The sequence below is a fragment of the Somniosus microcephalus genome, chromosome 7 (genome assembly GCF_052327205.1).
Source record: "Somniosus microcephalus isolate GS21.2 chromosome 7, FLI_Smic_1.0, whole genome shotgun sequence".
Lineage (NCBI taxonomy): Eukaryota > Metazoa > Chordata > Chondrichthyes > Squaliformes > Somniosidae > Somniosus > Somniosus microcephalus.
The window spans coordinates 19,674,721-19,689,370 of NC_140993.1; the positions used below are offsets into that span (position 1 = coordinate 19,674,721).

General features: G+C 47.1%; 1 protein-coding gene across 4 annotated transcripts in view; it reads left to right on the top strand.

The window, feature by feature from the left end:
- vps13b (vacuolar protein sorting 13 homolog B) overlaps positions 1-14,650 on the top strand; it is a 1,087,794-nt gene that overhangs the window by 703,157 nt on the left and 369,987 nt on the right. For 3 of the 4 annotated variants that reach the window (XM_085992288.1, XM_085992290.1, XM_085992289.1), the window contains exons 28-30: positions 4,000-4,141; positions 4,996-5,407; positions 8,127-8,238. In XM_085992288.1, coding sequence (XP_085848414.1) covers positions 4,000-4,141; positions 4,996-5,407; positions 8,127-8,238 — 666 coding nt within the window. Of the gene's footprint in view, positions 1-2,357; positions 2,425-3,999; positions 4,142-4,995; positions 5,408-8,126; positions 8,239-14,650 lie in introns of all 4 variants that reach the window. The other variant, XM_085992291.1, reaches the window with a different exon arrangement.

Sequence of the window (14,650 nt, forward strand, 5' to 3'; positions counted from 1 at the left end):
CCCCCCGTCTCTCCCCCCCGTCTCTCCCCCCGTCTCGCCCCCCTGCCCCTCGCCCCCTCGCCTCTACCCCCTCGCCTCTACCCCCCTCGCCCCGTCGCCCCTCGCCCCGTCGCCTCTCCCCCCCCTCGCCCCGTCGCCTCTCCCCCCCCTCGCCCCGTCGCCTCTCCCGCCCCCTCGCCCCGTCGCCTCTTCCCCCCCCCCCTCGCCCCGTCGCCTCTCCCCCCCCCTCGCCCCGTCGCCTCTCCCCCCCCTCGCCCCGTCGCCTCTCCCCCCCCTCGCCCCGTCGCCTCTCCCCCCCCCTCGCCCCGTCGCCTCTCCCCCCCCCTCGCCCCGTCGCCTCTCCCCCCCTCGCCCCGTCGCCTCTCCCCCCCTCGCCCCGTCGCCTCTCCCCCCCTCGCCCCGTCGCCTCTCCCCCCCTCGCCCCGTCGCCTCTCCCCCCCTCGCCCCGTCGCCTCTCCCCCCCCTCGCCCCGTCGCCTCTCCCCCCCTCGCCCCGTCGCCTCTCCCCCCCTCGCCCCGTCGCCTCTCCCCCCCTCGCCCCGTCGCCTCTCCCCCCCTCGCCCCGTCGCCTCTCCCCCCCTCGCCCCGTCGCCTCTCCCCCCCTCGCCCCGTCGCCTCTCCCCCCCTCGCCCCGTCGCCTCTCCCCCCCTCGCCCCGTCGCCTCTCCCCCCCTCGCCCCGTCGCCTCTCCCCCCCTCGCCCCGTCGCCTCTCCCCCCCTCGCCCCGTCGCCTCTCCCCCCCTCGCCCCGTCGCCTCTCCCCCCCTCGCCCCGTCGCCTCTCCCCCCCTCGCCCCGTCGCCTCTCCCCCCCTCGCCCCGTCGCCTCTCCCCCCCTCGGCCCGTCGCCTCTCCCCCCCTCGCCCCGTCGCCTCTCCCCCCCTCGCCCCGTCGCCTCTCCCCCCCCCTCGCCCCGTCGCCTCTCCCCCCCTCGCCCCGTCGCCTCTCCCCCCCTCGCCCCGTCGCCTCTCCCCCCCTCGCCCCGTCGCCTCTCCCCCCCTCGCCCCGTCGCCTCTCCCCCCCTCGCCCCGTCGCCTCTCCCCCCCTCGCCCCGTCGCCTCTCCCCCCCTCGCCCCGTCGCCTCTCCCCCCCTCGCCCCGTCGCCTCTCCCCCCCTCGCCCCGTCGCCTCTCCCCCCCTCGCCCCGTCGCCTCTCCCCCCTCGCCCCGTCGCCTCTCCCCCCCTCGCCCCGTCGCCTCTCCCCCCCTCGCCCCGTCGCCTCTCCCCCCCTCGCCCCGTCGCCTCTCCCCCCCTCGCCCCGTCGCCTCTCCCCCCCTCGCCCCGTCGCCTCTCCCCCCCTCGCCCCGTCGCCTCTCCCCCCCTCGCCCCGTCGCCTCTCCCCCCCTCGCCCCGTCGCCTCTCCCCCCCTCGCCCCGTCGCCTCTCCCCCCCTCGCCCCGTCGCCTCTCCCCCCCTCGCCCCTCGCCCCGTCGCCCCTCGCCCCGTCGCCTCTCGCCCCGTCGCCTCTCCCCCCCTCGCCCCGTCGCCTCTCCCCCCCTCGCCCCGTCGCCTCTCCCCCCGTCGCCTCTCCCCCCCTCGCCTCTCCCCCCCTCGCCCCGTCGCCTCTCCCCCCCTCGCCCCGTCGCCTCTCCCCCCCCTCGCCCCGTCGCCTCTCCCCCCGTCGCCTCTCCCCCCCTCGCCCCGTCGCCTCTCCCCCCCTCGCCCCGTCGCCTCTCGTCGCCCCTCGCCCCGTCGCCTCTCCCCCCCGCCCCGTCGCCCCTCCCCCCGTCGCCCCCTCGCCCCGTCATCTCTCCCTCCGTCGCCTCTCCCTCGTCCCGCATGACAAGTTTGCATTGGTAGTTTACATTATAAATGTAGACAAAGAAATCTTTTCATGAAAATGGAGAAATAAGGACAGAAAGTATGACTTTTGAATGGGTGTCGAATTATGTCTACGTGTCCAATTATCCACCACCCTCTAATCCCGTTTGATTCACTTGGTTTTGACTCCTCATAATGCCACAAAACTTGTCAAATATAACATATATAATATTTTACGTGTGGGTGGAATGATGACTCATTTTTCGAAGCAAGTATAGTTTTGAGACAGTTAACTTTTTACTGGAATGCCCTCTTTACAGAGTGAACAACCTTCATTTCCAGTTATATTGATAAAATGATAAATGTTTTTAAACATTATAAATCCATGAAAGTGATGCCATTTCACAAGTAAAAATACGAATTACTTATGGGAAAGTCAAATTTGACTATTGGGCAGAGCCGTGATTATTCCTCCTTTTGATATGGTGAGTTGTAGTTATTTAATTATTGGGGAGTGTATATTCAGTTCAGTTTATATTTTGTATAAGTCAATAAAGTCGCAAGATTATTTAGACTAGACAAGGCAGGTATTATGTTTTCCAGGCCAGGTGAAGGCTGGCACACAGGACAGTTTGATGGACTGCTTCTACAATGCAAAGAAAAACCTGGGGTGAGACTCTCATAGTGAATAAGCCACTGCAGATTTCTCAATCCTTCAAGCTGGATGATAAATTTCTTGCAAATTCTGAGGCAGAATGTGAAGACAATGGTTACAAGTACTGAACTATTTGACATGATTTTTGCGGTTAGATGTGACACTTTGTATGCTTCAATCAACCTCTTTTTTTGAAGAAAATGTGAAAGAATACAGGAAAAAGCCCTTCAGCTCATGAATCCCATTTCTCCTACGGTCTATGTACAATCTACCCTTATCACAGATCCTGCTATAGTCTTCTAAGAGAAAGTCCTGTCTTACTATCTCCTGATCGTCAAATGTAATCGAGTAAAACTCTAGACTATTTGCCCATCACTATTATTATTTACTGTGGTCTCCTGGCCCCCATCGGACAAGATCTTTCTTCCACTGCCCCCTTCTCCATCATTTCCTGAAGATTGTTTGATCATCTCAGCCTAGACCTATCCTCAGAATCTCAATTAGAATTTCAAACTGTAATGCCTGTAATGATTTCCTTTTAAAACTCATTATTAGTGATGAAAAATTAAACACCTCTTTAAAATATCAGAATTACTTGCAAAAAGAGAAAATAGCACACACGATTCTAAACAGCCACTCTGATCTGCAAGACTTCCCTCTCCTAACTAAAAGTTTACATTTAAAATAACTTAAGGAAATAAATAGATCATTTTCATACAGTTGCTTAAGACATACGTATTGGTATATCCCAAAGTGAAAGAATATCAAAAGTTGAAATGATTGCTGAAGTGGATTCCAAAATAGTTCAAGTCGGAGTTAATGTGACCTTATTCTAAAAATCCTGGTTTGAAAGAAATACTTGCTGGTTATACAGTCTTAATTGAAATTATATAAAATATATGACACTATTAAAAAGTATTTTACTTCATAATTTTAATTTGAACAGCAGCATTTTGTTTTCTTAGTAGCTCACAATGTTTAACTTGTAAAAGTCTACAATTTGAAAAGGCAGTGGTTCCCTATAGGTTCAGTTCTTGTAACTTTGTTTTCTCATTTCTAGTGGTGCTTACTGCTTGTATTCCAAATCAAATAGGTTTTACTTTCTACTTCCTGTTGAATTTAATTTTGTACGTTAGACCAACAGGAAATCTGTAAATCTCTTTTCACGTTTTGCCCATAGTTATGTGTTCCTTATTGAACCATAGTAATTACAAAATCAAAATCAAAACACGCTTCAAATGTCATTTTGGTAACATTTTTGTAAGTAAGCAATTCTATGTTAGAATTTCATAGTTTTTGTTACTGTCATAATGTAATACTTTGGCAGTTTAATTATGACTTGATTAATAAAAGATTCAACTGCTGCCCTCCACAGCTCGTTAGTGTGACTTGTGGACAACGAGGCTGATCATAGTACTTGTTATAGGGAACACATAACAGGAGATCACTCGGATGGCTGCACCTTTTCAGCTGTTAAAACCTTCAGTATAATCGACAAATTCTTAAATTTTTTTGCTTATGCCCTTTTTATTGCTTCCCCCCCCCCCCCAACCCACTGTCTGTCTTATTCCTCTTGTCCATCACCTCAAGCCTTGGGGAGGGCCCATGGTCTCTGGGGCATTTCGGAGGTGTCGTACTTTCTTGTACTGGCAAGCTGAACAGACGCACCTTGTTGGTTCGACCCCTCAGCAAGCAAGATCCTTTCAATCATTTCTCTGGCTTCTTTCCTCCTGTAAGAACTAAGTTAAATTACTATTACTGATTTAATCTTTTAATTACTTTTAATCTGTATGTATTTACTGCATATCTATATATAGATATATAGGTATGCGTGAAATATCTTCAATAAGTAACAATGATCAATCGCTTAATTACTTCCTTGAGTAGGACCACAGCCTGTTGTGTTGTTTTTTTAAAAAACAATAATTTTTCACGTTTAAGGAGCAAAGGTCACAAAATAGTTTTGATGCTGACAAAAATGAAGGAAATCATCCTTTCAGCTGTCACAACAGTACTATTCAAATTTGTCAGAGATGAATAAACTCCTTTAACAATTGGCCCTTACCAGCAGGGTTGCTACTTCACTATTGTGTTTGGTGAAGCAAAGGAACAAGGTGTACTTAGTCAATTTAATGGAACAGGTATATATGTGAAGCTGTATATTACCACCACCCCCACCAAAAAAAAAAAGCACTTGGAACAGGTGTAGAAGTAATTTTAAAACAAAGAATCTTTGTCGGCAAATGGTATTTGGAAACGAGTAATGAAACCCATTAAAATAGGTTTTTACTCAAAGTAACCAGAGCTTCAATTACAATAGTGTTGTGTTTTCATTTAAAAGTAGAGCCCACCAGGTGCTCCACAAGGAAGTAATTTGCTTGTATGAGACTTTGGGAAAAAAGGTACTTTCATTTTTGGATATTTATTGCAGATGCTTACGCTTGCTGCTTAAAATGAACAACTTTAAAAACTGTCTCATCACTAATAAGCATGGTTACTATCAAGTAAAGTTTTCCTCTGTTTTATTTGGCACATATGTCCGTTGCCCCATTATTTATTTGTGGTGTATGCTTTGTGATCATGCAGATGGCAGCCAAACTTTTAGACGGCTCCCACCAACAGCACGGATTCCTTTCTCTTACTTACACCAAAGCCGTAACGCGCAACGTCCGGCACAAATTGACATCGCGGCCCGAGCGGGTTTCGCGTAGCTTGCACCGGCTGGCGGAAGGCGTCGTAGACGGTTCTCCCCAGTACCTCCACGAGATCCTCCTCAGTGCCCAGCCATTCGACGTGGTGCTCTCTTTCCCGCTGATTCACAAAGTGGCAAACATATTCCAAGCAAAATTGCCGAAAAAACCAAAGGCGAAGAGGAAATCGACTGGCCAGCCAATGAGGGCGTATGCCCTGACATCGCGGGACTTGCCACTCATGTATATCAACGCGAGTGTTGTCCGAGTATTTTTTCCCAAAGGAGAGGACGAGCAGCGTGAGGGAGGTAATGCATTGAACGGTGTCTCTAAAATGGTAACAATTGCTAACTCTGTGCTCCCTCATTCCTTTCACTTGTGTGTATCGCCTATCATAGGAGGACTTAGAAGGAAATTAGGCACTAGACTTCACTACATTCAAATCTCACATCATGCAGTAGCTGAGTTTTATTATTCGTTCATGGGATGTGGGCATCACTGGCAAGGCAAGCACCATTTCAGAGGGGCAATTAAGAGTCAACCGCTGTGGGTCTGGAGGTCTGTGGTAAGGACGGCAGATTCCCTTCCCTAAAAGACATTAGTGAACCAGATGGGCTTTTACGACAATCGGATAGTTTCATGGTCACCATACTAGCTTTTTAATTCCAGATTTGTTTTTTTAACTGAATTTAAATTCTCCCAGCTGCAGTGGTGGGATTTGAACTCACGTTTCCAGATCGTTAATCCAGGCCTCTGGATTACTAGTCCAGTAACATAACCACTATGCTACCGTACCCGCTGTTAAATTGTGCGTACCAAATAGGTTACTGCAATACCATTTGATCCAATAAGTGAGGAAGATTGGACATAACGGTGCTTTTTTATACTTAACGAAACATGCCACTAATGAGTAATGCTGATGATGGGCTGTCCTAGAAACTATTTCCTCTGGTGGGGAAGCAAGAACGAGGGGACATAATCTTAAAATTAGAGCTAGTCCATTTCGGCTGGAAATCAGTCGGCACTTTTGCATGCACACAAGAGGTAGTACAAATCTGGAATTCTCTCCCCCAAAAGACTGGATGCTGGGTCAATTAGAGCCTTCGCGACTGAGATTGATAGAGCTCTGTTAGTTAAGGGTATCAAGGATATGGAGCTAAGGCAGGTAAGCGGAGCTGAGCTACAGATCAGCCATGGCAGAGCAGGCTCGAGGGGCTGAATGGCCTTCTCCTGTTCCTATGATCCTATGTTCCTTTATTGACGTCAGTAGTAGACTTATGTGCTATTTGAAATCTACAATTATGAAAGATTTTTCAGATTATTGCGTTATTACCGCACTTGAAAATGTTGCGTTCACAATCGACAAACCATTACAGCCACAGGTTAACCACAGATACCAAATGAAGCTCCTCCCAGAGAAACACCATAATCAACCAGTTGAACATACGATGATTTGTAATAAAAGTGAAGAAGGAAAAAAGACATTCAATGCTTAAAAAAAAAAATACTGCTAAGAATGAGTTTAGAAAGGCCAATTCATTTCAGTTCTAAACCTGACCTATATTCTAAGAAAGCTTATGGAACAAAGAACAAAGGGATACAGCCAAATAATGGAAATACAATAAAATAAAGAGGTGCACTGTGTTTTAAGCAAATAAATATCAGAATATGGGTAACGGAAACATTGCAAATCAGGCAGCAGAGGGTGAAGAGATTAATTAATTGATGCTATTAACATGCTGGCGTATTCCTGCAACTATGGATAGCATCTCATTTAGAATGTGTCTGGGAAGGTATTTAAGAATTCAGGAGAAAAATCTTTACCCAGAGAGTGGTAAGAATGTGGAACTTGCTACCACAGGGAGTAGCATAGGTGCATTGAAGAAGGAACTTTCTATAAAAAACATGAATGAGAAAGGAATAGAGTGATATGCTGATAGGGTTGTATGAAGTAGAGTGAGAGGAGGCTCGTGTGGAGCATAAACACTGACACAGACCAGTTGGGCCGAATGGCCTGTTTCTGTACTGTATATCCTGTGTAATCCTATGTAAGTTATCTAAAAATGAATAGAGTGTTGTTTTGGAGTAGGGGTTTGTTGTGATTAGATTTTGATACGAGTGTCCCGATTAATATGTTTCACTCTATGCATCTCCTGCAATTGTACACTCAATTCACACCTTAAATTGCTACGTCCCCAATAATTCAAATACTTAAATGTTGCTCATCATAAAAGGGAAGTGGATAAAAACTGAGCAGCATAAAATATTTCCCAATTAAACATAGAAACATAGGAATCAGAGTAGGCCATTCAGCCCCTTGAGCCTGTTCCGCCATTCAATGAGATCATGGCCGATCTGCGACCTAACTCCATATACCCGCCTTTGGCCCATATCCCTTAATATCTTTGGTTAACAAATATTTATCAATCTACGATTTAAAATTAACAATTGATTTAGCATCAGTTGCCGTTTGTGGAAGAGAGTTCCAAACTCCTACCACCCTTTGTGTGTCGAAGTGTTTCCTAATTTCACTCCTGAAAGGTCTGGCTCTAATTTTTAGACTATGCCCCCGAGTCCTAGACTCCCCAACTAGCGGAAATAGCTTCTCTTTATCTGCCCCATCTGTTCCCCTTAATATCTTGAAAACTTCGATCAGATCACCCCTTAATCTTCTAAATTCTAGAGAATACAACCCTAGTTTGTGTAATCTCTCCTCGTAATTTAACCCTTGGAGCCCAGGTATCATTCTGGATAACGTGTTCTCAGAAGAAGCAGGACTGTTCTATATTTTCTAAAATTAGCCAAATGCTCTTAGACTTGTTTTTGTCTTTCCCAACATTAGGACATTTCTTTAATTGTGTGCTAATGTGTTCATTAATAGTAATGGAATGCCTTGATTGAGAAAGTTAATTTGTATTCCTTTGTGTGTAGCATTGAAGCCATAACACCATGTCCATTGCTTCTGTATATTTATGGTAAATTGGAATTTACAACCTTGTTATGTACATTTCCCCATTTGAAATGCAGGAAGTCCACAGACAAAAGAGGATACTTTGGTTCTTAAAATTGGCTCAGTATGCATGGCTCCGCAGGCTGATAACCCCCTTGGAAGAACAGTTCTGAGGAAGGACATTTACCAGTAAGTAAATCTGAGAGGAACCACTGCTTGAAAGTTTTCTGAGTGAAGTCTGAATCTTTAGGTACCATCGCATGTACGTGCTCAGTACCATGTTCAACAAAACGGACTGACATCCTGCGGCCCAAAGGATGCCACAAGGTTGGCTGACCCAATATTGGGCCTGCCGATTTCAACAAATCTTCTCGCCTCCCTTTTCCTCCTTTACGAAGACATTGAGGTAGAAATTGGAACTCGTTTCACCTGCTTTACTGGCGTAAAACTGGACCAACGAGGGCCAATTTCAGGGACTGACCCAATATTGGGTCTGCCGATTTTACAGGTGCCCCTGGTGGTCGCCTAAAACAGCCATTAGATCCCTTATGTGAGTAAATGAGGGACCTACTCTCTGATTTAGGCCCCATCGCCGAAATTTGATAACGGGCCTGCTCCGCTCGGGATTCTTAAGTGGGCATTGGGCGTCAAATGCTACGTTTATAAAAAAAAAATGTTTGTAATTGTTGTGGAGCAGGAGGGCTCCCCTGACACCGCAGTATCCCAATTGCTCCCTCGACCCCGCCCTGCCCATTGACGTGTCCCCATTGCGGGACTTGCCTTTGGGCCACCGAGGGCGAGGCAAGCGGCCCAGAATTGATTTATTCAAATAAGCGAGCTGCCAGTGGAGGCGCGGCGGGCAGCTCAGTTAATATTAATGAGGCTTCTGTTTAGGCTGGCCTCGGGCACCGACAAATTTATATCCCGTTGTCTCCTTGTTAGGGTACTGTTTCTTGGGTTCTGGTTCCCCCTTGACCAAGTGGCCACGATCCATTATTCGTGTGTAGCATTTGCCCTACTGACTAAATTGACATCGCGTAACTTAGGAGAGCTAGCAGAATTTGATAGAGGTGTTCAAAATCATGAATGTTTTTGATAGAGTGAATAAGAAGCAACTCTTTCCAGCGGCAGAAGGGTCGGTAACCAGAGGACGCAGATTTAAGGTGATTGACAAATCACAGCGAGTTCTTGTGATCTGGAATGTGCTGCCTGAAAGGGTGGGGGAAGCAGATTCAAGAGTGACTTTCAAAAGAGAAATGGACCAATACTTGAAGACAACAAAATTACAGGGCTATGGGGAAAGAGCAGGGGGAGAGTGAGATTAATTGGATCGCTCTACCAAGAGCCGGCACAGGCACGATGGGCCAAATGGCCTCCTTCTGTGCCGTATCCTTCTTATGATTATATGAACTGGGAATTGAAGCTGGGATGTTCCTGGCCTGCATGCTTAGCTGCTTACTGATTGACCGTACTAAGGCATCGAAGGGCATCTGTCGTATGTTCTTTTAATGTTTACAATAAAGATCCCAGTTGCAAAGGATTTGAACAATAGAAAGTTATTTAAGGTGAGGAGTAAAACTGAAGTGTGAGCAAAGGTGTGCATCTTGAGGTGATACAGGTGTGCAACATAAACACTTTTAAGACGTTGCATATTTATTTGCTTAAATTTCTAAATTCGCACAGTCCAGCACATGTATACACAGTCAGTTTTGCTTAAAGCTCGTTTCAGATCTGCAACGCCTGATAAAATAAACAAGTGAAATAAAGCATAAATCAGTGTAATTCTGCAGAGAGCTCCATGCAGTAAAAATATACACCAAAAAGGGAGTGAATGCACAGGTTTCACGTCGCTGCCAACTTTGCCGCAAATCCTTTTCCGGTTGCTTTGTTTTCACTCAAATTGAAATTGTAATCACACATGGAAATATCATTTTACCACGATCATGCTATTTATACACAAAGAAAGCTGGCATTTCATTCATTAGCCGGGGACAGGTAAGGGACAAGTATATCTTGAAGCCATGTGGGCTAAAACTGCGGAAAAAAAAAGCGAGCCTCCCGACCGAAGCTCTCGACTAAAACGTATTTTCTGTAAGCGTTCCCTGCCCTGGCCTATGTTGCGTTTGTAAACCGCACTAATCGCATGTCGATGGCAGAAAGAGGCAGATGTTGGTAATGTGAAAGATGAAAGTCGTTCTTAATTCTCTGCAGGGCTGGCATCACTACACAAAAAAAAAAGCATCAATTTAAGAGCTATTCAGTTGGGGGGAAAATGAACTGACAGCTTTGAGCTTCTACAAGTGTCTCAAGTATCTAATTATTATGTGGCTCAGATGGTACCAATATGTTAGATATGAACATTGGCCACAGGTAATTCAGTACTGCAGAGGGAATGTCTTCAAAAACCACTTGAAAGCTTTAATAAAGTTAATACTTTGTATGTTAAATGGTAAAGATTTAGTAATGTAAGATGCATTTGAAATATTAAACCAATAAACATACCATATTATGTTGTTATTCGCGTAACTGTAAGTAAAGCACAGCAGCCACCTCCGGGTAAAGTTGAGCCTGGATAATATCAACGGTAATGAAATAAAACCCTCTTTAACAGAAAAACTGTTCCATATTATTTAAAAAAAACATATTCTCTGTAGTGTAACAACAACAACAACTTGTATTTATGTAGCGCCTTTAACGTAGTAAAACGTCCCAAGGCACTGCACAGGAGTATTTTAAGACAAAAAATTTGACTCCGAGCCACATAAGGATAAATTAGGGCAGGTGACCAAATGCTTGGTCAAAGAGGTAGGTTTTAAGGAGCGTCTTAAAGGAAGAAAGAGAGGTAGAGAGGCGGAGAGGTTTAGGGAGGGAATTCCAGAGCTTAGGGCCTAAGGCAACAGAAGGCACGGCCACCAAAGGTTGAGCGATTATAATCAGGGATCCTCAAGAGGGCAGTATTAGAGGCGGTTGTGGGGCTGAAGGAGATTACAGAGATAGGAAGGGACGAGACCATGGTGGTGGTGTAACATCACATGATGGTGTAACATCAATAGTATAATATCAAATCCTACTTCAAATATAATTGGTTGAGCTAAATTCTATACTGTCATTGTAGCCCCTGGGAACTGTTGAATACCATTTATTGAATACGGCAGCAGTCAAAGCACTTTACGATGTAGCAATGTGTAACCTCTCATTCAAAAAGTTTCCAAGAATGTAATGTAATGGCTTAACATGCCCACTATTTGGATTGTTCAAATAGCATACCTCATGTTCTTTGCGGGATAGGGAAGTGACACCTCGGTAACTGAATTAGGTCACACACACACACACACACACACACACACACTGGTCAGGTCACTGATGCATTAATTTCCATATCCCATGTACTGTCATTTAATGTCTTCCATTCAGATGTAGTTTTGTGGTCGCTGGAGATCAAATTCCCTGTCATTCATTCCATGAAGCAACTTTTCAGTCTACAGTTGTTGTATGATGAGGGTCTTCATAGCTATCAATTCAATCCTTAGCAGTTCTGATAAGTCGTCAAAACAAGAGTTTGATCACAACAAAAACTTTCATTTGTATAGTGCCTTTAACATAGTAAGACGTCCTAAGGCGCTTCACAGGAGCGATTATCAATCAAAATTTGACACCAAGGCACATGAAATATTGGAACAGGTGACCAAAAGCTTGGTCAAAGAGGTGGATTTTAAGGAGCATCTAAAATGAGGAGAGAGAGGCTTGGCGAGGTAATTTTTTTTATTCGCTCTTGGGACGTGGGCATCGCTGCCAAGGCCAGCATTTATTGCCCATCCCTAGTTGCCCTAGAGAAGGTGGTGGTGAGCTGCCGCCTTGAACTGCTGCAGTCCTTGTGGTGAAGGTACTTCCACAGTGCTGTTAGGGAGCTTAGGGCCTAGGCAGCTGAAGGCACTGCCGCCAGTGGTGGAGCGATTAAAATTGGGGATGCGCAAGAGGCGAGATTTGGAGGAGCACAGATGTCTCGGAGGGTTGTAGGGCTGGAATAGGTTACAGAGATAGGGTGAGGCGAGGCCATGCTTTTCTAGTTCTTGGTTAGAGATATTAGAATCTCGGGGCTGAATTTTTCCGGTGCTCAGAGTGCAGGATTGGAGACGGGTCTGCTGTCAAAATCACAAAGATTGACAGCGGGTCGGTATCTCGCTGTAAACCCATCTCCTTGTTAGTTTCCCAAGTGTCGGGTCTGTCATCCCTGAACACAGACGACACCAAGCGGCGGGTCAGCCAATTTAGATAGTTAAAAACTTATTAAAAGGTAGCTAAGAACCATTTTCCCATGTACTTAGCATTTTACCAGGTTTTCAACGAGGTTCCCAGAGAGTGACTATCACGTCAGGCAAGTGTGTCGGGTTCTCAATGACTGCGGATTGCTGTGAATAGGTGAAAGCTGCAAAAGTGGTCTAAAACCGACCATTTCACAGCTGGTCACTGCCCAATCTTAGAAGCTGGAGCATTAATGATTTGGAACCCACTTTTGAGCCTTATTCACTTTTGAAGTGTTTGGAGTATTCTCTCTCCACTGTCACCTCCTTGGAGCAACCGATCTCACCATTGACAGATTACTTCTGTCATCTCAACCTGAACTTCCATCAGCATCGTTAGCCTTGAAAAAAATCTTACCTTGGTCCTCAGAATCCCACCACGATCGGCCCAAACACCAGCTTCACTGGGCACACCAGCAGCACCAACATCCACACCAGCCTTCTCCGGAATCAGCTGATGCTGCACTGGACACAAGACATCATCATCCATGCACATTGCTGCCCGGGACGCCAGCGATGGCCTCACCATGTCCAGATTTGCTTCACTTAACACTATACACCCTGGCTGCCACATGATGCACCAGGTTGGGACGACCCCAAACCAGCACCATAAAGCATCTCTACAATGCCCAAGCCATTCCTTTCACACTCATCACCATTGGCGGGGGGTGGGGGGATTTTATGTCGCACCATTCACTGGAACTCACTAAGACACTTTCAATGATGCACACAAATATGTCCAAGAACGCAAAGTGGTGAAAATAAGGATTTTAATGCTTGACAACACATTAACAGAAAGTTTACACGAGCATTGGCTAAATCATCCAAGTGCCTACCCTTCTGTGTTGTTAGTTGATATGAATGGATTAGGATGAGGGTGAGTGTGAGGGGTGGCAAGTGAGATGGGGAAGTGATAATGTAGATAGAGAGGGATAGGTGGAGGTGCAAGGTAAGTTGGTGTGAGTAAGGATGTGCAGGAGTAAGGTACGGAAGGCAGAGTGATGGGGATGTGATGAGTGGCACAGCAGGATGAGGTTGAGTGTAGCTTTGCAGTAACGTTTCGTGATCTACTGTGATCATTGAAAGGTTTGTGCCACTGCAGCCTGGTCCTCCTGAGCAAATCCCTGCTTGTGTCCTCCTGTGCACTGCAACCAGGCTGCATTGGTCTCCTGGGGAGGTCTCTGCCGCCCATTGGAAGGGAAGAGAACCTCCCTGCGTGTTGTGACTCCCTCCATAAGTATATGGAGGGAGAGCCTGGGTGCAACCATGAACCTTTGTGCAGTGCTTGTCAGTGTTTGCAGCACCTCAGTGCTGTAGAACACTGACAGTACAACTGTCAAAATGAATGTGGACATGGCCCTTTTAAGGAAACCGGCTGACTCACTTCCTTTTAATTGGCCGGGAACCTCGCAGGGCGGGGCTTAACGAGCCCAATCAGGGCAAAATCATTTGGAGGAGGCGGGATGAAGACGGATGTGGCGTTTTAGGCCGCTGTCTACTCCGGACGCATCGGACTCGCCACGGCTGGCGAAATCGCGGCCTCAGTGTCGTGTCAGAGTCTGAGCTGATTTTCACTCCCTGTATTCTATCCATCGCATGATCATTCACTTCTGGCTGTATCGCTTGCCTCCACCTTTACCTCATCGCAACCATAATTTATCCACATTTTTATCACCTCTGGACTCGACTCTCCAGAACCCACCTTTCCAACCTCCTGCGCTACACCCAAAGCAAACTCCCGACAGTTCAAAACGCAGGCACTCACAACCTGTCTTGTAGTTGAGTTCTGCTCACTTTTCACACTTTTGCCAATCTCCATTGGCTCCCTGACCCCCAACACATTGGGCTCGATTTTAACTCAGCCGTAAGGCGGGCTTTGAGGCGTGTGGGGGGTTAAAATCGCAAAACCTGGGGGTCGGGACCCCCGCCCCGACACCTAGCCATTTTAACCCAGGTATGTCTGATGGTCCCGAATCAGTCCCGCCCCTTTAGGGCCCTTAAACAGCACTCATTGGCCTTTATAATCCCATTATAACAGGCCCTTGCCTGTTTAACCCTTTTTCCACACAAAACACGCCTGGTGGGGATCACGCCTGTGAAACCTGGCGTGAGCACTATTGGCTTGCTGACGATCAGCTGCAGGTCAACCATTAAAGAGGAGATTTGATCAGCCATCATTTGCAGGTGGCAGGACTTTGTTGTTTCAGGCCTGGGGCAACTCTTACCAGGCTTAACCACACCTGTGGAAAGTTGGAGCCTCTCACACTTCTCCAGTGTGACCTCCTGCGAAACCCCTCTCG